The 24750-nt window shown below is 45.5% G+C and overlaps 1 protein-coding gene across 1 annotated transcript in view; it reads left to right on the forward strand.

Moving 5' to 3' along the window:
- The window catches only part of ARSB (arylsulfatase B), a 175604-nt gene extending 168377 nt beyond the window's left edge, over window positions 1–7227 (forward strand). Inside the window, exons 7-8 of the mRNA XM_032626196.1 lie at window positions 3255–3377; window positions 4155–7227. Of these exons, the coding sequence (XP_032482087.1) occupies window positions 3255–3377; window positions 4155–4420 (389 nt within the window). The 3' untranslated portion in view covers window positions 4421–7227. The remainder of the gene's footprint in view (window positions 1–3254; window positions 3378–4154) is intronic.
- Window positions 7228–24750: the final 17523 nt, after the last annotated feature.

Here is a 24750-nt window from a genome sequence, read left to right on the forward strand (position 1 = left end):
ACAATGTTCATTGCAGCTCTATTTACAATAGCCAGGACATGGAAGCAACCTAAGTGTCCATTGACAGATGAATGGATAAAGAAGATGTGGTACATATATACAATGGAATATTACTCAGCCATAAAAAGAAACGAAATTGAGTTATTTGTAGTGAGGTGGATGGACCTAGAGTCTGTCATTCAGAGTGAAGTAAGTCAGAAAGAGAAAAGCAAATACCGTATGCCAACACATATATATGGAATCTAAAAAAAAAAAAAAAAAGGTTCTGAAGAACCTAGGGGCAGTAATAAAGACGCAGACATAGAGAATGGACTTGAGGACACGGGGAGGGTTAAGGGTGAGCTGGGATGAAGTGAGAGAGTGGCATGGACTTACATATACTACCAAATGTAAAATTGATAGCTAGTGGGAAGCAGCCGCATAGCACAGGGAGACCAGCTCCGTGCTTTTTGACCACCTAGAGGGGTGGGTAGGGAGTGTGGGAGGGAGATGCAAGAGGGAGGAGATATTGAGATATATGTATACATATAGCTGATTCACTTTGTTATACAACAGAAACTAACACAACATTGTAAAGCAATTATACTCCAATAAAGCTGTTAAAAATAAATAAAAAAGTAGGATCATTTGAGAAAAAAAAAACCCATGTTGTTCAAGGGTCAACTGTCATAGCAAAAATAAATAAATAAGTAACCTAAATTCCCATTAAAAGGGGAATGCATAAATAAAATGTGGTATTCTTATGTAGTGAAATACTAAATAGTTATAAAGAATATATATATACATGCATAATCACTGAGCTTTAAAAACACAGTAGTGGATGAAAAAGCAAGCTGCAAAATATGTATAGCATAACACATACATGTACATTTCTAATGTATAAAACTACTGTGTATTATCCCTTGACACACATATGTGTTACTGTATTTTTAAATGGCTGAAGGACGCACTGAAGTCGTGACAGCAGCAGCCTCTGGGGCAGTGGGGGAAGGGACTGGGATTGAGGATGGAGAAAAAGGAGTCTGTCACTTCATCTTAATTGTTCTACTTCCCTTATTTAAAAAAAAAAAAAGGCAAATATGACAAAATGTTAACATCTGTTCATTCTGGGTGACAGCTCACAGGGTGTTAGTTATATTATTCTTTGTGCTTTGCTCTTTGTTTAATTTCTCAAAATGAAAAAAACTTAAGTTCAGATAACAGCATCTTTCATCATTTAGTCTTAGACTTATTTATTGTTTAGGTATTTTATGTTTCTGTTTGTTTTAAAAATAAATGTATATAAATATAAGTATAGCTGAGACAGCTAAATTTCCTTCCTTTGTTTATGTTCACAAAGCGTACTTGTTTTATTTAACATTTTTTGCTATCAAAATGTGGTCTTTATATACAAACTTGTGAGTAGTAAATCATGAGGGCTCACAGTTCTACCACAGTCTGTATATTAAGAACAACTTCCTATGGTAGACGTCCGCATACACCTCGATCGCTAGAAGCATCTGTTTGTATTGGAGCCAAAATAGCCACAAGCAAACAGAGAAACAAGAAGTCCAAAAGATTTCCTCTTTGGTGCTGATGATTTGTTGGCACTGATTGTTAAGACTGAAGGTCTGAAACCACCAATGTTTATTGGCTCAGTCTGCAGTATGCCTCTCCAGGGTCATTCCCACCAGACTGACAAAACAATGAAACTCCCGGGGCTTCCCTGGTGGCGCAGTGGTTGGGAGTTCGCCTGCCGATGCAGGGGACACGGGTTCGTGCCCCGGTCCGGGAATATCCCACATGCCGCGGAGCGGCTGGGCCCGTGAGCCATGGCCGCTGAGCCTGCGCGTCCTGAGCCTGTGCTCTGCAGCGGGAGAGGCCCGCGTACCGCAAAAAAAAAAAAAAAAAAGAATGAAACTCCCTGCCTTTTCCACCACTGCCAGTGCTTCCCGCGTTAAGCTGCATGCAGCACAGAAGTCCCGCTCCGGCGGGGTGGAGGGCACTCTCAAAGTCCTTTATCACATGATGGTGACGCTGGACAGATGGTGGTGAGGGCACTTTTACAGACACATCACACACTACAGCTATTAGTCATTGGACAGGTAGTCTGACAGCCTTTGGACGTACACCCAAGGTGATTGCTATGACCATATTTGAAAAGTTGACAGATAAATGTGGATTTAAAACAGACTAAATATTAAACAATTAAGCCCTAAGTTGAGGCTTTTAAACATGCACAGGTAGGAGTGAGGTGGGGACCTCCATACCTTGCCTTCAGGGATTCACCAGGGTCTTCAACTAGAGTAGAACTCAGGTCTCTCTCACCTTATTCGCTCCTCCCCACAAGCAGGTGCAGAAGGAAGTTATCCAAAAGAAGGAACTGAGCATGCTCAGTTCAGACCCTTTTGTCTAATTTTGGAGCCAGCCTGTCCCCAGGATATATGTCAACACACAAGCGTCAATTATTAGCAAGCCCTCTCTGACACAGATCTGAAGTTATGTTCTCTCCAATCAACTTTATCAGTAACAAAAGCAATATTTTTAGCTCCATCTCTCTGGCCTCTACCTCTCAACTGGTTCCAAAGTCAAGAGGGGAAGAGGGATCAGGCACTATTAATTGTGCCCCTCCAAACCTGATGATCAATTAATATAAGACCTCAAGATGATAAATTAATATAATCCATGATACCAACCAGTAATTTATCTACCAGAATTATCTTATCCGAATAGTTAACTGAGCGTTGCTCACTTACTTTTAGATTTCATAAGTGTGGTTAAAAAAATAAACGTATGTACGATTTATCATGGCATGCTTGAACTCTCATAGCTTGAGACAGACTCCATTAAAATGTGCATTTTATAATGTATTATATTATCTGCATAGGTGTACAAGTATACACAGAGAATGGATTTAACTCAATCATTTAACAGCAAAAACAAAACCTACCAAAGAAACAACCCCACATGCTGTCACAGAACACAGTTCTGCATATGGCCAGCTGTACGTAGGCAGAGCATAGTGGTTTTAAGGATGAATTAGTGTTCTAATCTCTTTGGGATTTCCTTTATATTAGTGGTGGTTTATGACTGACGTTTAATGTAACTGGAGCTTTCTGTTTATATTTAATAGAAGATTCATTTCTGTGGCAGGATCCACGTTTACGCGCCAGTGTTGAATAAAAGCTACTGTTCTGCAAGAGGGATGTAAAATGTTGATTTATGACGACACATTCCAGTAACAGTAATCTGATTCTTCCAAACCCTCTCACCAGGTCCTGGGAACAGCATGGTTCCGGCAAAGTATGATTCTTCCCTTCCAGAATATTCAGGCTTCAACACATCTGTCCATGCTGCCATCAGACACAGGAACTGGAAACTCCTCACGGGCTACCCAGGTAGAAGGCTTAACATTTCCCACTAGAACAGCTAGGAGAACTTTACCAAAGAGCAACTGCCTTTTGCAAAACATGATCTCTGGGGCTGCTGAATGAGGGGAAGGAGTGTCATCTGGTCCTAAATTTTTTACAAATTAAGAATTAACTGTAGAGGTGGGGGGAGGGTGAAAGGAAGAAATGCAGCTCTAGTGCTTCATGGAAAATAAGGGTTTCCCATATGCACGACCGTCAAGCACAGCGCTTCTAGCTAGCAAAGAGCATCTCTGAAAGCTACATCTTCAACCAATGGTACAGTGGGGGGAGGAGGTTGCTTCCCCTGAGCACATTCTCTAGAAGTGACATCTTTTAAATATTTTTATGGTATGTGGTATGATGGTTAAGATTTTGATGCAGTTAAGCAATGTTTATAATGAGGGCATTCTTGGCGTTTGCGGCAAGACAGTCCTTCATCGTTTGTGACTGTCCCATATGTTCTAAGATATTTTAGTATCCCTGGCCCAGACCACTAAATGGCAGTAGCACCCCCTGACAAGTCACTGTGACAACTAAAAATAACTACCACCACCACCACCCCCAGACACACACACATGAGACATGTTTAGTTAAAGCACCAGAAGTCAGAGTCGGAGACAGATCTAGACATAGCATCAAGGGCCAGATTTTTTTACGTGTCTGTACCCACAACAGAGCTCAGCCTTGTCCCCCAGACTCCTTCCTTGAAATTAGAACCTGCCTACAATACTCCTCCTCCAATAAACTGTTGTATTTCTTTGCCAGGCTGTGGTTACTGGTTTCCTCCACCATCTCAGTATAATGTTTCCGTGATACGCTCCTTGGACCCACCGACCAAGACCTTCTGGCTCTTTGACATTGATCAGGACCCACAGGAAAGGCATGACCTGTCAAGAGAATATCCTCATATCGTCAAGCAGCTCCTTTCCCGTCTGCAGTTCTACCAGAAACACTCAGTGCCCGTGTACTTCCCAGCACAAGATCCCCGCTGTGATCCCAAGGCCACTGGGGCTTGGGGCCCCTGGATGTAGGATTTCAGGCAACCTAAGGGGCAGCTAGAAAGCCTTTCTGTTGCGAGTTGGACTTCAGGCCTTTACTTTGTGACTCTTGTCTCATTGTTCTCCCAGCCTGGGTTCACCTGGCCCTTCTCTTGCTCCTAAACCACACTGAGGTGTCTAATTTCAACCCCTAGTACGTTTGAGATGCTGATAAAATCCGAACACTTCTGCTGTTGACTGGGGCGTGTGTCTAGAGGAGAGGGTGACTGGCTTCATTCCCTCTTTCCTGAGCTGTGGGACAGCGGGGAACACGATTTGAAAGAGGAAGTTGTTGAGTCTTGGAACCTGGAGCAGCTGGTTCTTTTTGCCTCACAAGTCAGATGTTAGAGTTCCCTCTGCCCATAGCTGGGTTTTATTGGAGTGATTCACATTTCTTGGAACAAATGAAAGGGTCAGACAGTTGTTAATGGTTCTGTTGGCCAGGGGTTCTCCCTGTCTGTGAGACATCGTGTTTAGGCATCCCATGTGAATACGCTGGCTTGGTTCACCCCTCGCTCTTGCATCTCTTCACTCACCTCGTCACTCATCCCGTCATGGAGCATAAGGCTCGTTGCATTATTAAGATCAGTGTGGCACTAGGCCTACTCCTTGGTTTTGGTTTTTACAATAGGGAAATTTGTTTTTTCCCCAGTTTTTTCCAGCCACTGCTCATCTTGTCTGGACTGCCTGCTACCCCGCTTCCTTTGTGGTTCTTTTTCTACCCTTTCTTCTGACTCATGTATCCCATGCCTGGGAAGGGTGCTTCGCTTCTCCACTATGGGCACCACTGGTTTTTGGAACACTGCTGAGGCCTGCCTTTCTTTTGCTCCTGACACTAAAGCTAGAGCCCCGCCCAGAAAGGGCGGTGCGTCTGGCTCTGTGGGCATGCTCATGGCAGTGCTTGGGTCTCTGTCATCTGCTTGGTGACTTTTTTTCTAGTTTATTCTCATGAGTGTAGCTATGTCTCATAATATATTCAGTTGCACCGCTCTTCAGTAGCAGTGAGGAGAGACCTTGGAAAAGGATAATATTGTCCTGAGACGATGCAAGTAGGCAATTTGAAAAAGGAAATGGCCGGCATCCGGGATACCGAGCCTTGGTAACACAGATGAAGGTACATCCACGTTTCTCTTATCCTCTCAGTTTTACTGCTTGTATTGAGGTTCTGAAGTTGGGGAAGGAGGATGCACAGTTTGACCTGCCAGCTCTTTCTTAGCCCCACCAATGTCCTACTAACGTGGACCAGTCCAGATTAGCATTCAGGAGTGTCAAACTCAGAGAAGTATGTCCAAAAACTATACTCTTTTTTACATTAGCTCCACTGTTTCATTCACTGCCTATCATCAATGCCTGCATCAATGCCTGGTACATAGAAGGCACTCAATACTTTAAAACAAAATAAGTGAATGAATGAACAAATGAGTAAATGAGAAAGTCTCACACCGTGGAAGGTGCTAATCCAATGAGCTGAATACGGGGCTGAATATAAAGATCTTCCAACCGTAGCTTTTCTGTTCTCGAGCTGCCCTCCAGGGGCAGGAGCACAGTCTGCATATCTGGGAAGTCTAGGAAACGCCATAGTGAAGTTGTAATGTCCTCTCAGAGGGAGAGGGGAGAAAAATATGCCTACTGAAGATACTCTTCTGCCAATAATCCTCAGTTCTCTTCTGCAGAGGACACTAGAAACTAAAACTACCAAGCTGTATGATATAGGTCATGGTACAGCCATTCCTTCAGTTCAGTAGCAATATTCTCCGGTTACAACTAACTTGTATTAAAATAACAATGATTGGAAAGAAATGGTGCTAGAATTAATGACACCTGTTACCAACATGTACCCTACTCCTGAGCTGGCATGCATCTGGCCAAAATGCTACTAACTCTCACTCCCAAACCTGTGGTGGATATTATGAACTAACTGAGCCCAGAGGTTCCTTCCGGAGCCTTCTAACCCCAAGGCTGTAGGTACCATTAATACTATAAGATTGGAGGCCATCACTACATGATACCTGTTTGCTCCCCCTGCTGTCCCAGCAGCTGTTCCCAGTTAGAGTTTCTTGATCGCTATGTACGATGTGGATGTTCTGCACTTGATGGACCTAAAGGGAATTTTAAAGACTGATTTTTTTTTTTTTTTGCGGTACGCGGGCCTCTCACTGCTGTGGCCTCTCCCGTTGCGGAGCACAGGCTCCGGACGCGCAGGCTCAGCGGCCATGGGTCACGGGCCCAGCCGCTCCGCGGCATGTGGGATCTTCCCGGACCCGGGCACGAACCTGTGTCCCCTGCATCGGCAGGCGGACTCCCAACCACTGCGCCACCAGGGAAGCCCAAGACTGATTTTTTGGCAACACTTTTATTTGAGATTTTATGTTATCCATAATAGAATGTACTCATTGAATTTTCTTATTCTGTACAAGAATGTGAACAGATTCACATGCTGTCATTAGAAGTATTAATGGTGTTTTCTCTGATTTTGTTTACCTTTAAAGAAGTTTTATTTAATTTTTTTTCTTTTTACTACCTGATTGTGCCAGATTTGGGGGACAAAAAAATTAAATTTATCTTTGAAAATGTGTCAGCTGTGAGTATGGGGTTTCCATTTGGGAGATGAAAAAGTTCTGGAACTGGGTAGTGGTGGTGGTTGCACAACATCATGAATGCACTTAATGCCTCTGAATTGTATACTTTAAGATGGTTAAAATGTGTAGTTTTTAACCACAATTTCAAAAATGTGTTGGCCCATTTATGGTATGTGAATTATAACTCAAGAAAGCTATTAAATAAATAAATATAGCAAAAAATATCAGAGCTAAAAAAGATGTGTCCATCATTGCCCCAAAGACACAAACTATAAAATAGGATATTGGAGGAAGGTCAGGAGAGGGTCGGAGTAAATATAAAGCGGCAATAAGGGAGTGTATTAGTTCTCTATTGCTATATAATAAATTACCCCCAAATTTAGCAGCTTAAAGCAATGAAGATTTGTTACATCACACATTACATGAGAGTCAGGACTTTAGGAGTGGTTTACCTGGGTGGCTCTGGCTCAGGGTCTCTCATGAGGTTGTAGTCAAGCAGTTGACCAGGTCTACAGTCATCTGAAGGCTTGACTGGGGTTAGAAGACCCGATTCCAAGGTGACTCACTCACAGGGCTCTTGGCTGGAGGCCTCAGTTCCTTGCCCTGTGGGCCTCTCCATGGGCTCTCCTCACACATGGCAGCAAACTTCCAGCAGAGCCAGAAATCCAGAGAGAGAAAGAGGGAGCTGCAGTACCTTTTATGACCTGGTCTCCAGAATCATACACTGTCCCTTCCACCTTTTTTCACTTCCTTAAAAAGGAGTCACTAAGTCCAGCTCATACACAGAGGAGGAGAATTAGGCTCCACCTTTTAAGGGAAGTGTTAGACTTGTGGACCTATTTGGCACCACCACAGACAACAGAGGAGAATGGAAAAATGTAGCTTCCTGGGGTATTGATTGTACAATCAAGTCCACATGCATTTATCAAATGTTGCAATTTGAAGAGAAAGAGTAGAAAAAGCATCCAGCTTTGCTCTTTACTGGTAGAATGACCATGGACAAATCATTTAACCTGCTCTGTGCCTCAGTTTTTTTACCTGATGAAGTGATGGGTTGAAGTAGATAATCCCTAACTTCTCTTATATCCCTAGGGTCCAGAACAATTCCTGGCACATAGTAGATGTTCAATAAATGTCGGTTCATTGACTCTCAGCTGACTGAATTCTAATACAATGGTGAGAAATAATAGTGTGCTAAAAATATCCTGAGGTCGTGCTCAGTCTTAAAAAAAAAAATCTAATTTGATGATGGAAGTCAGCTTTGTGCTTTCCTTATGGGGAAAGGATACTAACTAGGGAGGGGCATGCTGAAACATTTTGGGGTTTAGAAAATGCTCTATATCTTGATCTAGTGGTCTTTACATGGGTGTATCCATATGTAAAAACTCACTGAGAGGTATACTTAATGCACTTTATGGTTTATATGTTGTACCTAATTAAAAAGTACTTTAAAACAAAAAACACCTGCCCTTAGAACAAAAAGAGCACTACATACTTATAAGTTACAAAAATGTACCTGGAACACACAAACATTTGTAAATAAAACATTTTAAATGCTGCAAGGACATCTATTTGAAGAAACCCTTCTGTGAATCCTTTTGAAAACACAAATTTAGGTTTCTGTATTTACAAAACCTGAATACATTGATTTAGATTTCCTAAACTGAGATTTTGTTACCCAGGTTTTCCTGAAGGAGTCACACCCATGTATCGGTGCTGGGGGAGGGGTGTAGAGACCAAGAAATGACACAAACAAGACTGAGGGCATGGTCTCTGGCCCTAAAGGGCTTATGATTGGATTCTGTGGTACCAAGTTATTTTCTAGCTCAACAGTTTTTAAGAATAATCCAGCCAATACTAAATGTATTGAAGTAGTGATTATCCTTCCCAATCACCACTTAAACTTAAAATCTATTTTTTGTCCAAGTAGAGAATAGTCATCGCTTGTGTAGATTGGTTAATTTTCAGGCCATTCCAAGACCAGCCTGCTCACCCTGGCATCACCCTTACTGATCACTAGAGCAGGTAGGTTTGACTGACGTAGAGGTACCTGCCACATCCCTTTCACCTTTGCCCCATTGCCATGGGAGCCACCCACCAGATGGCACAAAGCCAAGGAGGAGAGCAGTGACTCACGCTGTCCTGGGCCTGACGTCAGGGCTCTGTGACCATCAGGAAATTGGAGAGACAATTTCATTCTCAAACTAATTCACTCAAGTAACCAGTCATTGAGCTTAAGATATCTCATTTAATAACCGCTATCATTTTTCTGATAATAGAGATAATATGTATCGCTGTAAGAATTTTAGAAAATACAGAAAACACATATGAAAGAAAATTAAGCCATCAATAAGCCACCCACGCAGGGTTAGCCGCCATTCACCTTTTTTTACACCCCTTTAAGAGAGGAAGTGACCCACTTCCCAGATTGGTTTTCAAATCCCATTGTGCCCAGCTGAGGTCTCATTGGAGACTCAAGATGGTAGATATGGGGCTTCCCTGGTGGCGCGGTGGTTGGGAGTCCGCCTGCCGATGCAGGGGACACGGGTTCGTGCCCCGGTCTGGGAGGATCCCACATGCCGCGGAGCGGCTGGGCCCGTGAGCCATGGCCGCTGGGCCTGCGCGTCCGGAGCCTGTGCTCCGCAACGGGAGAGGCCACAGCAGTGAGAGGCCCGCATACCGCAAAAAAAAAAAAAAAAAAAAAAAAAAAAAAAAAAAAAAAGAAGATGGTAGATAAATAAAATGTTGCCATTTTTGGTAATCTTGATTTTAATCCCATTAACGAATTATAGATGATCCCAGGAATATTACCCTGAAGGGGCATAACTTCTCCTCTCCCTCCTCTTCCCCTCCCTCTCCATGGGTCTCAACAGGGGACCTGGGCACAGTGGGGGCCAGTGTACCATCAATCAAACCAGCAAGTAGGAACCAACCCCTTACTCACACCAGAGTCTTGCAGAGAAGAGCAGAAGGGATAAACATAAACACGTACTCTCTTCCCCTCCTGGGTGAACAGGACTTACTGTGTTTTTATTTACAATAAATGAATCAAAGCTCGGATTGCCCATGTGCCTGGATTTTGTAGCTGGGATCATTCAAGTCCACGCTGTGGAGGCTAGGACAAGGGCAGCTGATGGCAGCAGGGCTGGATGGGCGCACTGGATCAGGCCCCACTCCCAGGAAGCTCACCTACCAGGGAGCACAGATGGGAGACACAGCAGACATGAAGAGGAGGTCCCAGAAAGGGCAGAGGCGAGGTGGAGGGGGCTCAGAGTCAGGGACAATGCACCTTAGCGCCCGGCAAGGGAATTCCTTTTCCCTTAATTTTTGCTTCTTGTTTTTTTACACCCATGAGAGCAGTGAGTTCTTTCTATATAAACTATTTTTACATTTGATTAGAGGAGCCTCTGATCTGTTAGGGAAGCAGTGGGTTTGGTATGAAAACATTATTGTTGGGGCTTCACAAGGGGGCATCTGGTTTTCCCTGGTCCTTAAGTCAGGGCTCGAGCAAAAGGGTTCGGGTTTAACGCATGCAGGTGATGGAAATATGTGGCCCCCGACACCCAGAAGGAGGAGAAGGGCCCTTCCCAGGGGCATCTGCTTGTGTTCTGTCACTGAGGTCCGCAGATACTCCTTCCCTGCAAAAGAAGTGGCTCGAGGTGCCCAGGCAACCAGAGCCAGGAGGCCAGCCCACACGGCCCCTTGAGACCCCACCCAGACCTCCGTGGCTCACATGGGCCCTTTCACTGCTGCGAGTCTTAATGTGGTACTTTTCCTTAAATTCACATTCTTTACTAGGATAAGTACTGTAAAGAGATGGTTTTTTTTTTTTTTTTCTTTCTGGCCGGGTTGGGTCTTCGTTGCTGCAGGCAGGCTTTCTCTAGTTGCGGCGAGTGGGGTCTACTCTTTGTTGCGGTGCTCAGGCTTCTCATTGCGGTGGCTTCTCTTGTTGCAGAGCACGGGCTCTAGGTGCAGGAGCTTCAGTAGTTGTGGCACATGGGCTCAGTAGTTGTGGCTCGCGGCTCTAGAGCGCAGGCTCAGTAGTTGTGGCGCACGGGCTTAGTTGCTCTGCGGCATGTGGGATCTTCCCGGACCAGGGCTCGAACCCATGTGCCCTGCATTGCCAGGCGGATTCTTAACCACTGTGCCACCAGGGAAGCCTGAGATGCCTTTTTTACCACTGTGGTAAGGGGAAAACTAATATCCTGGATAATCATAAAAATACACACAATAAATACTCTTGATAAATATGCAAAATAGATACTCAATAGATAAATAAGTTGCTCTTGCATTGGATCTAGGAACTGTTCCTGACCTGGAAGGAAAGAGTATTGAAGAGCGGTTAACTTTTTCACTAAATGATTCAGTGTCACCAGTGCCAGGGCTGTGACTTTGGCAACACTGGCCTGGAGACAAGGAAACGCCCCGAGGGCCAGCCGCCCATTCAGCGTGTGCCCAGGGCCCGGGCGGTGTTGGGTGGTGCTCCACGTGACTGGTAACTCTGCTTGCTGATGTGCTGCTATCCCCTTTGCCTGCCATGGCCTCCAGGAAGAATCACAGCTGCACTCTTCTCCCAACAGCTTGTCTTGCTCGTGTGCCTGGAGACCCGAAAGCAAGGCAAGCATTCGAAATGAGGTAAACATATAAGCACAAAGAAGAAACCAACATACACATCCTCTGCAATACAGCAGGAAAATCACAGAGGATCCGACCACAGGAAGAAGTCAGGAAAGTCAATAAACAAGTTGGAGGAGATGCGACATACAGAGACGAAAGGTTTAGAAGAAATAAACACTGAGGGGAGGAAAAAAGAGGCAACCTGGAAGTTCTTGGGTTAAGAAGTTCCCTGAGCCTTCATTTCCAGGACTGTAATCTGTGGTCCTAGGGACTATAAAGCCACCATCCCAGGAGACTCTGTGTCACAAATGCCTAGAAATTTCTCCTGCTCTGCCTCACAGCCCTCTCACACCCCCTAGGTGCCCACGTGGGCCTCATCTGGTACTGTAACGTAGCTCATCAGGGATGTCATATCTTGCTAATTATAGAGGCAAGGTAAGGAATTAACCTTCCTTGAGGACACGCTGTATGCCAGACACAGTTTGACTTTTACAATAGCTACTAAACTCCTCACAGTAATATCGAATCATTAGGTAAACGGTTTTACCATTTTAGAAACTATCTCACGTGAAGTCACACAGCCAGTAGAGCTGGAATTGGAGCCCAGATTGCTCTTAAAATGCCCAGCTCTCTACTCAGCCTCCGTGCAACCTCTAGTACTCAGCTTCCTTCCCTTCCCTCTGTCCTGCGCCTTTAAGGATCATTTGTAGGAAGTCCTGTTCTGACCATTTAGGACTGGGGAGCCTCAGGTGAGTGATATGCAAAGCTAGAGTTGAGAACTCAGCCCCGCAGAACGCTTGGGATGCGTGGAGGGAAGGGAAGCCTTGGAGAGGCTAGTGTAACAGTTCAGCAAGAGGTATTAATTCATTTATTTTTATATTTATTTGTGGCTGTGTTGGGTCTTCGTTTCTGTGCGAGGGCTTTCTCTAGTTGTGGCAAGCGGGGGCCACTCTTCATCGTGGTGCGCGGGCCTCTCACTATCGCGGCCTCTCTTGTTGCGGAGCACAGGCTCCGGACTCGCAGGCTCAGCGGCCATGGCTCACGGGCCTCGTTGCTCCGCGGCATGTGGGATCTTCCGGGACCAGGGCTCGAACCCGTGTCCCCTGCATCGGCAGGCAGATTCTCAACCACTGCGCTACCAGGGAAGCCCAAGAGGTATGAGATTAGTAGGGTAAAAAGCTAATTGGAGGCTTAGAAAATAAAGCATTTGAAAGGAGTTGGAATTACTCAGCCTGGAGAGGAAGTTTATTAACGTTTTTCATGTATTTCGTAGGAAAATCGCCTTCCCCCACGCAGGTCTCTGAGGCTGGTGACCATCCTCCCCGTAAACGCAGAGACAAAACCGACAGCACAATGCTAATAGGAGGAGGAGAGGAGAGCGACAGGTGGGTTCTCAAAACGCAGTGCAGCTTCTGAGGAGGGTACTGGCTGGAAAATGGAATGGAATGTCCTATCTTGTTCTGGGACCAGTTGGCATCAACTAGTCTCTAGCTGCAGTTACCATCTTGCTGAATTTTGGAGGAGGACGTGGTTCTTACCAACAACCCTAATATCCTGGATAATCATAAAAATACACACAATAAATACTCTTAGTAAATATGCAAAATAGATGCTCAATAGATAAATAAGTTGCTCTTGCATTGGATCTAGGAACTGTTCCTGACCTGGAAGGAAAGAGTATTGAAGAGCGGTTAACTTTTTCACTAAATGATTCAGTGTCACCAGTGCCAGGGCTGTGACTTTGGCAACACTGGCTTTTATATAATCATATAATGTCCGTAGAACCTCATTCCCCCTCTGTGTTTAGGGCTCTGAGATGAAGCATAACAGACACTTCAGATACATAGGCTATTTTGTACAGTTCTGTTTGTAATGATTTATCTTTGGGGGTTGGGATGAAAGAAGGTAATGCAAAGGTTAGCCTGCGTATGTGGACTTTCTTATAAGAAACATTGCCTTGTGAGGATCTCTCCTTGAAAAGAGGAACACAAATAATGACCGTGTGCTTCAGATGGTATATTTTGGTTTAAATCATTGTATAAATGAGAGAGCTCTGTGTTGGTCAACAGGACCTGGTTAGAGGAATGCTTTGATTTCTATAGTTAAACATTGTTGTCTTAAGTCAAAAGTTAAGTGGCTGGGCCATGGTAAATTATGCGGACAACTCCTCTTATGGGTTGGGAAGGAAAAATGTCGGTGAGAGGTAATTCCTTGCTTCTCATGCAGCTGTGGAAGCTGTCTGTCTCTGAAGGCAGGCTCTGGTCTGATGCTGCAGGAGGGCTGGGCTGCTGAGGGGCTTCTGCTGGCTTTCAGACTAAGTCATCCCACTGATTACCCCTGGGCAAAGCCACCTAGTTACCAGGCATGGCTCAGCCAAGGTGTAGCTAGTCCATCCCCAGACGAGGAGGAAATGCCCTCTTGGGACAGGGAGGGCAGGATGAAGTGAGCAGGTAGTGCCATTGCCCTCTCCTCCTTTGTACACAGAACACTGGCAGTGAAGAGAACTTGACCTTTTCTCGGTACTTATTATTATACAATTTAAAAATTCTTGCTGGTTTGACAGGCTTTAAAATGGAACATTATTGTGTGTTTCTTTTCAGTGCTGGGAGGTTGGACTTTTCCATGTATTTATTGGCCCCTATGGCTATCTTTTTGAGTGGCCTGATCAGCCTATCCCGCCCTCCCCAATCTCACTGGCCCTGTCATGGGTTGGGGTGCGGGTGGAACAGTAGCCCCCGCTGAGGATAACGCCAGGCAGAGCCGGCCTTTGTTCGGACCCGAACCATTATCTCAGCTGAGGCTGCGAGTCCTCCTATTTCCAGGTGGTGCGTTTCAAGTTGTCAGGTGCCTCCGCTTTCTCTTCCGTCTTTGGAACTGTGTCAGGGGGCAGGAAAAAGTAAGGAGGTGGAGGGGGGACAGGCAAGATCCTTTTCCTTTCTCATGGGCAGAGCAAAACTGAGACTTGTGAGCCCCCTGCGAAGGCTAATGGCGCTTCTTCCGAGTGATGTTCTTTTAATATCGGAATATTAATATTGAAATAAGAGCACTGGAGGCAGGGGGAGGGGTGGAGCTGGAGAGGGAGGGCCACTGGCAGCTGCCCAGTCACTCCCCTGTGATCCCAAACTCGGCAAGTCTGGTCCCAATGGCAAACCCATTTTTCCCACTTGGCGAAACAAAAGCCCTACAGGTAACTGAGTCACCCTTCTCAGAGGCAGTTTAACAACCCCTGGATTCTTATAAAGCATACCCCTTGGGGTGATCTCACCCCCAAGGGCCATAGCCCACCCAGCACCATACAGGAGTGGAGTTCTGGTGACCACAACTGTGTCTGCCTGGCGACAGCACTTTCACACCTTCAGGCCCTCATCCTTGGGCTGGCCCATCCCTGAGTCTCAATTTACTCTGGCGGGACCCCTGAAGCCCATTTCCTCCAAGCAAGCTTCAGTGGTGGAGGTCCTCTGTATAACTGAAAACTTTCTTTCTACTTTTAGCCTTTCTTTTTCCGGTGTGAATAATCCCAGCCTTTCATCTGACTCTGTACTTCTGTCAGCTCTTCCGATCTGCCAGCACTCCTGTGATTCCAGCCTTGACCCAGGCTAGCCCATATTTCCCTCTTCTCTTTCCTCTTTGCTGGACTAGCTCATCCTTCAGGTGTAAACTTAAAGGTGCCTTCCCCTGGGAAGTTTTCCCTCTAGCCCTGCTGAACTGGACTGGTGTTCCTGACTGGCCCCTCTCCTGTGAGAGAGGATATCACACTTATTGTTATTCACGAATAAATGTCTCTTTCCCACCAGGCGGAAGTCTCCTGTCTGGTTTGTTTCATGGAATATCTTTGTCTCATCAAGCAGTGCTTGGCACTTAGACATGACTAGTCGAATGAATGTTCCGTTTGTTGAATTCAAAGGCCATACCTTCTGATTTCAGGATGACATTGCAGTCCCCGGCTTCAAAGCCTGGCCCTTGTCCCTAACCCTTCCATCCCACCTGCAGGCCGTGTTTACTCAGCCTGATGGCAGCCCTGCCCCGCTGCCTGCTCTGGGGAAGTGTGTCTGGAGCATTGGCTATCTTCAGAGGGCTTTGTTTGGATCAGCTGGAAGGACTTCAGCACCTTCATCAAATCGGGGTGAACATTACACTATCCAGACTCCTCAGGCAGGTTTTGTTTACTCTGGGATTTCCTCCAAGATATCAGCTGATGGCTTCAAACACTTTTTATGGTCTCACATTTGGACAGACTCAGATTTTCCTCCTTCATCTTCCAAACCTTCCCTAAGATTTTCCCTCTTCATTTGTTCAAGCTTTATTATAAATGCTTTTCCCTGTGCGACTTTCCCTGCAGAAAACTGGCTGCGTAGCTTCTGCCTAGATCTGAGAAGTCCTGCAAATGCCAAGGACTAGCTGCAAAGGGCAGGCGGCATATCTCCTGATGCTCTTTAGTTATCCAACCGTCTTTAAGAGGCTTTTCTCCTTCCACAGGGTAGAGTAGGTGGGTTTTTTGGTGTAGATACAGTGGAGGTAAACTAATGGTTTCCTTAAGGAAAGTGGAGTTGGAAATTTTTTTTAAGGTTGGGGTTGGTGTTAATAGAGATCCACTCTTAGTCATCCAGGCACAGACTAGGATAGCATGAACCTCAGTGAAAAGTGTTAAGACACAAATGTATTTAGGGGACTTCCCTGGTGGTCCAGTGGTTAAGACTCTGTGCTTCCACTGTAGGGGTTGTGGGTTCAATCCCTGGTCGGGGAACTAAGATCCTGCATGCCACATTGCACGGCCAAACACACACACACACACACACACACACACACACACACACACACACACACACACACAAATGTATTTAAAACACACACATACATTTGCTGGGCACCTACTATGTCTGGCACAGCTGGTAACAAAGATACGTAAGCCATGGTCTTTACCATCAAGGAGCCCACAGTATATTAGGACAATGACAACATGGAATGGTGAATGCCATGTAGAGGTAGGGAGGTGGGAGTTAAAGAAAGGGAGAGCAGAACCATCTGGGTTGCATGCATGACCCGTGACCTGGAGCACTGGTACTGACTGTGGCAATGGGACCTAGAAAGCCAGTTTTAAAAAGCCTCAAATCCCTGGGGCCCAAGATCCCAGATGTCTTCACGGTCATCAAGATTGTTTAGAAAGTCTCATAATTTTCTCTCAGCTGGACTCAGAAACCAGGGAAACAACCCAAACACATTACTCCTGCCCCATGTATTGATAACCTATTGCTGTGTAACAAATTACCACAAAATTACATCTGGAGACAAAAAATATTTATTATCTTGTAAAACAAAGAATGTTGCCCACCATCCACTTCTATAATGATCAAGTCATTAGCCACTGCAATTACTGATGGACAGTGTACCCCACAAGGAATGCAGGACGGGGCACTCTGTGCTTTGGGGGAAAAGGCCCCATAGAAAGTTAGATATATCTCAGGAAAACTTGTTTTGTGAACCTGGATTCTTGCATCTTCCCCGTACTTAGCAAAGCATTGAAATCATTAACTGAGATAGTTCCTCGTAAGTAGCAGTAACCTTCTACTGAGATGTAAGCTTGACTGTACATACTCCTTAGCCAAAATCACACATATACTGGCCTTTCCTCCACCACTTCAGAGGAGTTCCTCGCAGCTACCTGAGAGGCTCTCTCCTGGGCTATAGTCCTCAGTAGGACTCAACTCACAGCTCTTACATTGTGTATATGTGTGGGGTTTTTTTTTCAGTCAGCAATCTCCAGTTTTTGAGGGTAAGGGATCTGGGTGCATCTTGCCTGGGTGTTTCTCAGGCAGGGTTTCTCATAAGGTGGCCATCTCAGTGAAGACTTGACTGAGTCCGGGGGTGGTAGGATTTGAGAGAGGGCACAAGTACCCATGATGGAATCCACAATCATTTATAACCTACTCTCTCAGAAGTGACATCAATTACTTCTCTCATGGTCTATGTGTTAGAAGCCAGTTACTAAATCCAGCCCATACTCAAAGAGAGGGGATTACTCAAGGGTGTGGACACCAGGGACAGGGATCCCTGGGGGCCTTCTTAGAGGCTGCCCACTGGGCCTCTCCTCTGGCCCAAAATCGACAAGGATATTGACACAACAGGCTATTCAAAAGAAGGTGATTTGAATATCAGAGATGGAAGAGCAGCCCTCAGGAAACTGATGAAATTCTTGAATATTTTTGCAAAAATATTCCTTTTTATCTTCCTGTCCTTGAATGTAAAATGAAGGAACACATACTGTGTTATATAATTTTATCAAACAGCTAATGCCAAAAAAACACAACTCATTCTTTTTATTAGTATAAGAATTGGTGCACAATTATACAACATCCATTTTATAGAGTACATTAAGTATGTATAATTTTTGGTTTTGTTCGAAGATCAAGTTCTAACCAAACCCATTTTTTTCCTTCCTATTTACTATGATATTTTAGGTAAGGTTGGTGAGGGCACTGTTATGAGGTGCAAGGCAGGTCTAAGGAAGAAAAAACACTATTTTAAGCAGAGACAACAGCTAACGGGTTGTGGAATGGAACTTTTCCTGTAGTCTCAGGTGTTGGCTATAGCTTCAAAGCTCAAGCCAATGTGATAAGAACCCGCACATTCTAAAGAGAGGTGCTAAAGAAATCCCACAGGACATGTGAAGGAAAGGCTAGAGGTTCCTGAGGGTTCTTTGAAGGGAATTTGTAAGAGGAGCAAGCTTGGTTTTTTCCCTCCCTCCCCAGGGGGAAGGGGATCCAGCCACCCAAAGCAAGAAAAGAGGGGAGCCAAGAGACCCTCAGGTTTGGGGGTGTCTTGCAAGAAAGGGAGACAAACTTGCCTCTCATTTCAAAGAAGCTTGTTGAGTGGTGAAAACACGTCGGCCTGCTACTGGAATGGAGGATGCCAAGCGTCTTGGGAGAGCTTGCCTTGTGTCTCCTAGAGTCTGGGGCGTGAAGACTGGAAGTTCTGAAAGCAGGAGGCTAGAGTGGAGCTGGGTGGCAGGGATAGCAAGATGAGGCTCTGCCATTTGAAAGGCTAAGAGTGAGAAGATTCCCATGCTTGCTTTAGTAGTGAGAGGACTACCTTCTGGGGCAGGGGGTTCCAGCAGAGAGAGAGACTGAGAGATCAGCTCAGTGTGGGAAGTCCCTGTAGTGGAGGTGGAAGAGGGTACCTCAAAAGTCCCATTAATATGCCTTACGAAAGAGCTAGACTGAGAATGCAGGGGACTCCAGAGCTTCAGACACAAGCCACACACAGTGCACATGTTGAACACAATGGCCTCTGCCCCTTTGCTCTCATTTTTCCTCATCTGCTAAGCCCTAGAGGATCCTGAAGGAGGCGGGACGGGGGAGAGAGGAGGAGGGTGAAGGAACAAGCCATGCCCCCATCTCCATTATACAGCCGTAACCACCATGTCAGACCCGAGTTGGAGGGAGGGAAGAAACATTAAATTGGAGGTGAGACTCAGGTTGGGTGTAGATTGGAACTTTTAAGATCCTAAAATGGAACTGATTTGAAAGCGAACGAAGTTTTGAGATCTGCCTGGAGAAATCACCAAAGAACAAGAAAGGAGACCCAGAGAGAGTTCATTTGAAGACAGTGGGTTTTTTTGGGGAAAAAAAAAGGACTCTTACCAAGTTCAGCTTGCTCAAAAAACTGATGAAGTGTTTGGGGAAGAGTAGTATTCCAATTTGCAATAGAGGAGTTTTCCCATTTCACAAGTGTACTTACTCCTGGAATTTCATACCCAAGACATCACTCCTTTCCTAATAGAATCCACAGTCTAGTGGGAAAACTGGAAAGAAAGTGATTATGGAATAGAATACAGTGTCATATTGGGAAAGTACAGGGCACTCTATGAACAGAGAGGAGGGCCACCAACCCGATCCTGGGGGCCAGGCAAGGCGAGGTGATATCTTGGTTTTTATGGAAAAGACAGAGCCGACCAGACAAGAGGGGAGTGTTGATGAATTAACTTTTAGTTGTGTTGGTCATGTAAGTATCGACTGAAGAAAAAAAAAAAAACAAAGGCACAACCTAAAAGTTGAGAATTATGTTTTATTCGGCAGACTTTCTGAGGACTTAAGCCAGGGAGGCAGCCTCCCAGATCCCTCTGAGGGACTGCTCCAAAGAGGTGAGGGAGGAGCCGGGATACATAGGAGTTTTTGCAAGAAGAAAAAAAGAAAAAATCCAGGTAGTCAGAACATCAAACGATTACTTTTAATTAAATAAAAACCAGACATCCCAAGTTAATAAAGTTAGCACTTTTCTGTGTATGGGAAGATGCAAGAGTCTGGGCTTATTGGAATCACTGCTTTGATGTACACCTTGACTATCTAGGGCCAGCATTCTGCTTTTCTCCAGCCTGAATCCCCGAAGAGTGCGCAGTCGGGACAGCTACAGTGGCTGATGGCTTGATGGCCGCCACATCATTTTTTGGCTGACATGGCAGGCGACATTTTTCATCCACATAAGTGAATATGGGCCTGGAGGTCAGGAGCCCTGTCTGTGTACTAAGGATCGTGATTCGGCAACATCACCAGAGTGCAGAGTTTGGAGCCCTGTAGGTGGATCAGATCTCTCAGAAAAAGTACATGTAGAGAAGACAGAGGCTGTGGATACAAGTTGGTCAGATAGGGATGCACTTGAGAATGCCTGTCCCCAGGACCTCAACACCTAAATCCTGTTTTAGGACCCTGGGGCAGGTAAGTACATGAAGAATGTAGCCAAACAGAGGAATCCCCCAAGGAATGGATGTTTGAGGGCTTTAGCCCAGGACCTCAAAGAGGAGCCCTAGCCCTGGTGAGCTGGGCTTAGGTAATAGAGCTGCACAGACTCTCTGGACTGTGGTAGGCAGATCTAAGAACAGACTGAGTGGCCACCTGTCTTCATAAGCCCAGATGCAAGTCTCCACTCTGTCTTATCCTCTTTAGAGAGAGACCGGGTAAACCCTAGAAAAGGCACGGCCCAAAAGATAAGGAAACAAAGAGAGGTTTATACTGATGCTTGGAGCATTGCTGGTGGACATTGCATCTTTAGGACATGTGCTTTCCTAGCAGCAGATGGCCACTGGCTGACTCACTACACCAGATAGCCAGGAAGATCAGAATCCCAAAGAAGGGGCCAAGAGAGAAGGCACCAACTCCAAAATTTGGGGCTCCAGAAAGGGTCTTGGCTCTGAAGTAACTATGTGCCAACCAGTTTCCTCCTAAGAGTTAAAGAACCATCCATGCGCCTAGAGGCCAAGAGGGATCCCCAATATTTGAGGAACCAATAAAGGAAGAAAAATGGGACATGGCGGTTGGAAAAGTGAGAGAAACAGCAGGAGGGTGTGTTCCCATAAAAGCTGAGGGAAAAGAGTTTAGAAGGTTGATCAATATAAGAGCAAAATCATGTCCTTTGGATTTAGTGGGGGTGGTCACTGACCACTTTGACAAAACCAGTTCCTGCGCAGTGATGGATTCAGGAGCCAGAATGTACTGAGCTCAGGTATGAATAAAATGTAATCAACTGGAGGGAGGGAGTAGAGATTGCCCTTTCCTGACGCTGCCTATGAAGAAAAGGCAATAGTGTGAGAAACAAGAAGTACCTGTAGGAATGTAATGGCATGAGAGAGCATTTTTCTCTTTTCTAGTTGTGAAATCTTAGAGCTTGTTTGAATGATGATGGGGAAGAGGGAGGGAGAGGTTGAAGAGGTGAATGAATGGGTCATAACTGATAAAAACAAAGACTCAGGAAACAGGGAGGGATGGATCTAGAAGAGCACAGGCATTGCACAAGTAATTAGCCTTGGGATAACAATAGGAACAGTCTAAGCTTGGGAAAGAGCAAGGAGCAGAGGAGATGGGGTAGATATAGGTAAGTGATAACTGGAGGGGGAGAAATGTTGATGTTTATTTGCTTTCCTGGTAGATAACAAGGGTGGTGAATAATATATCAATGAAAGCATTTTGTACTTTCAAAATATTTGCATAAATATTTAATCCTCCCAAGAAGCCAAGGAGGTCTTCTGGTTGGTTCCAAATCTGGGTACACGCCACAGGTGCTATATTACCCTTGGCTCTGAATTGGCGTTCTGTCCTCCCACACAGCTAAGAACTCCCTCAAACTAATCTTTCCCCACACACTGGCCCAAGCTAACTCATAAGTATTTCTTACAGCTGCTGCCATTGAGGGGATCCAAACAGCAATGGGTTCTTTTCTACCTTACCTCTGTGCCACAAACTTGCCTGCCACCCAGTGGCAACCAGCACCAGCATGGCTCCTCCCGTGTTGGTGTTCTGGACTGTTGCACAAAGGACCTTGACCAAGGTCCAGATCTATATAGATGCATGGTGCTACCTCTTGGCTATAGCCAAAGAAATATTCCCTGACTTAATGGGGGTCCAGTTTGAGATGATTTGGGTTGAGGACACTTTGGCCAGTTATCCGCTTCAATTTCTTACAGTCACTCAGTATCCAAAGGACCTGAGGCAGTGGTCATGCTCCATCAGTCTCTCAGATCCCAGGCTGTTGTTTGTCCCACAGTCTTTCTCCCGGACCTTTCCATTCTCAGGTAACACCATTACAACCATCTTTTGGGATCCCCTAGTTATTAGTTCATGATGGGAAGGAGGGGAGAAGAGCAAGGTTAAAGTTGCAAAAAATGTGAAAGGCAGAGAATTGCATTGGATGAAAAAAAAGCAACCCTGGGCTTCCCTGGTGGCGCAGTGGTTGAGAGTCCGCCTGCCGATGCAGGGGACACGGGTTCGTGCCCCGGTCCGGGAAGATCCCACATGCCGCAGAGCGGCTGGGCCCGTGAGCCATGGCTGCTGAGCCTGCGCGTCCAGAGCCTGTGCTCCGCAACGGGAGAGGTCACGGCAGTGAGAGGCCCGCGTAACGCAAAAAAAAAGCAACCCTGTGACTATTAAGTTAGGTGACATCTTTCTGCTTTCGTGCCAGTTGTTTTGAAGGCTACTCTGAAAGAGAAATTTGGAAAATGATTTGGGCAATAATGGCATCATTTGACTAAAAAGATGCTTTCAAGACCAACATTTATTTGGGTATATAGACATATATTTGGGTTGCACATTCTAATGGATTTGTTAAAAAGTTTCATTATTTTATTTTATTTTTTTTAATTTTTTATTTTTTTGCGGTACGTGGGCCTGTCACTGTCCGCGGCCCCTCCCATTTGCGGAGCACAGGCTCCGGGCGCACAGGCTCAGCGGCCATGGCTACACGGGCCCAGCCGCTCTGCGGCATGTGGGATCTTCCCGGACCGGGGCACGAACCCGTGTCCCCTGCATCGGCAGGCGGGCTCTCAACCATTGCGCCACCAGGGAAACCCAAACTTTCATTATTTTATTGTCATAGTTTATAAGTCTATCAAGCAGGGCTCTGACAGTTAAAATGAAGCTCTTCCAGCTGAGATAGAAACATTTCTTTTTTTTTTTAATGTGGATTCAGTATCCAACTTTGTGCCAAGTATCTTTAAAGCTTTCCAGTCCAGAAGAAGATTGAGGCTTTTTGACATTGTGAATCAACAGTGCAGTTAAAGGTCATAGGTTTTAAAAATCTGACACAGTTTAGCTTTGACTTGTACCTTCAAGAGGCAGATCTTTTTGACCCCAGAGTGAAGGTGAGCCTGCTAATGCTGATAGCAGCTCCAGAAAGCAAAATCACTTTGTTCTGAAGGCAGGTGTTTTCCTAGGTGCTGTGATTCAATGTAAACCAACAGATTCGCCATGCACTGGGCAAGCAATAAAACACAAGCTGGGACATTACGTCTGCCCAGGGAAACTGTCCTGGTGGCTCAGGACAATTAATACAGTAGATCGTCCTGGCCTCTCCCTATCACCTCCTACCCTCTCTTTCACTTTCCATCCATTTCACCAGCCAATCCAGCGGGCGTTTTGTACTTGTTCCAGGCACCATGTTAAATGCACTGGACACAGACTTGGGCTCCCCCAGTCTCGACCCTTGGCACGGTCCAGGCATGATGGACACACTCCCTGTGGCCCTCTTATTCTTGGCTGTTTCAGGAACCACCTCTCAGTACCTCCACTGGACAAGGCCAGTCTCTCTGGAGAACAGCCAGTAACTGTGATAGTCCTGTAACTCCTGAGGGGACCATGGGGCCATATGCAGCAGGTGGGCTGTAGCAGGAAGTGAACAAAACACATTTCTCCAAAAATGCTGAGATCCTAAGTTGCTTTTTTTTTTTTAAACTAGATGTCTCCCCAAAGAGGCCCTTTTGAATGCTATCCTACTGCTGGAGAAGTGCCTTTGTACCCTGACTTTTGCAGTAAAATCCCACTTAGGCTCATTTTACATTTACTAAGCTCCCAGTGTACACAAGTCATTGCAAGTATATCTACTCTGTTCTCTCCTCTCCCTGAAAACCCTCCCCAGCTCCAGGGCGGAACCAATGCCACCCAGGCCCCATCTGCTGGGTGTCAACAGCTCTTTCCTCTCATGAAAACTATACATGACCACAGGTTTGGGGTTTTTTCTTCATTCTGGAAGAAGAGAAAAACATGCAGGGTAAGGACACAGTTATGTTGTCAGAGTAATTTTTTGGCTTTTGGCTAACTCGGTCTCATGGAGGAGAGAGGAGAAGCGTTTGGTAAAAAAATTAGCTCAGTTTTTTCCTTTTTGTAAACACAATCTGAAAAAAATGTAAACCAGCTGAGTCGGCAGAGCATTTGCCTGCCCCAAATGAAGGCATTTATGGTATCAAAGAAAGTTTACTTAAAGACATTTCAACTTGGGTTTCCTGTGAATGAGTTAGGAAGCAAGTGAATAGATAAGACCTGAATGGAAGTGGACTTTCTTCATTCACACGGTCCCCTAGAAACCAGTGCCCTTTATGGAAAACAGGGAGGTTTTATTTGGAGGATAGGTCTGGGGCATTGGAAGAAACCTCACACCAGAACACACTTTGATGTGCCCTGGATTGAAATTCTTGTTTTCCCGGCCTTCAGCCTTGGGGTGGATACTAAGACTGGGGTAACACTTCAGAGAAGGTTCTTGGATAGCAAGTTTTCTCCTCCAAAATTATGATGCCAGTAATCCAAAGTATACAGCCACGGTGGCTCAGGCAGCCAGCCCTACCTTAACAACACAGGGTTGGCGGAACCATAT

The sequence above is a fragment of the Phocoena sinus genome, chromosome 3 (assembly GCF_008692025.1).
Source record: "Phocoena sinus isolate mPhoSin1 chromosome 3, mPhoSin1.pri, whole genome shotgun sequence".
Classification (NCBI taxonomy): Eukaryota; Metazoa; Chordata; class Mammalia; order Artiodactyla; family Phocoenidae; genus Phocoena; species Phocoena sinus.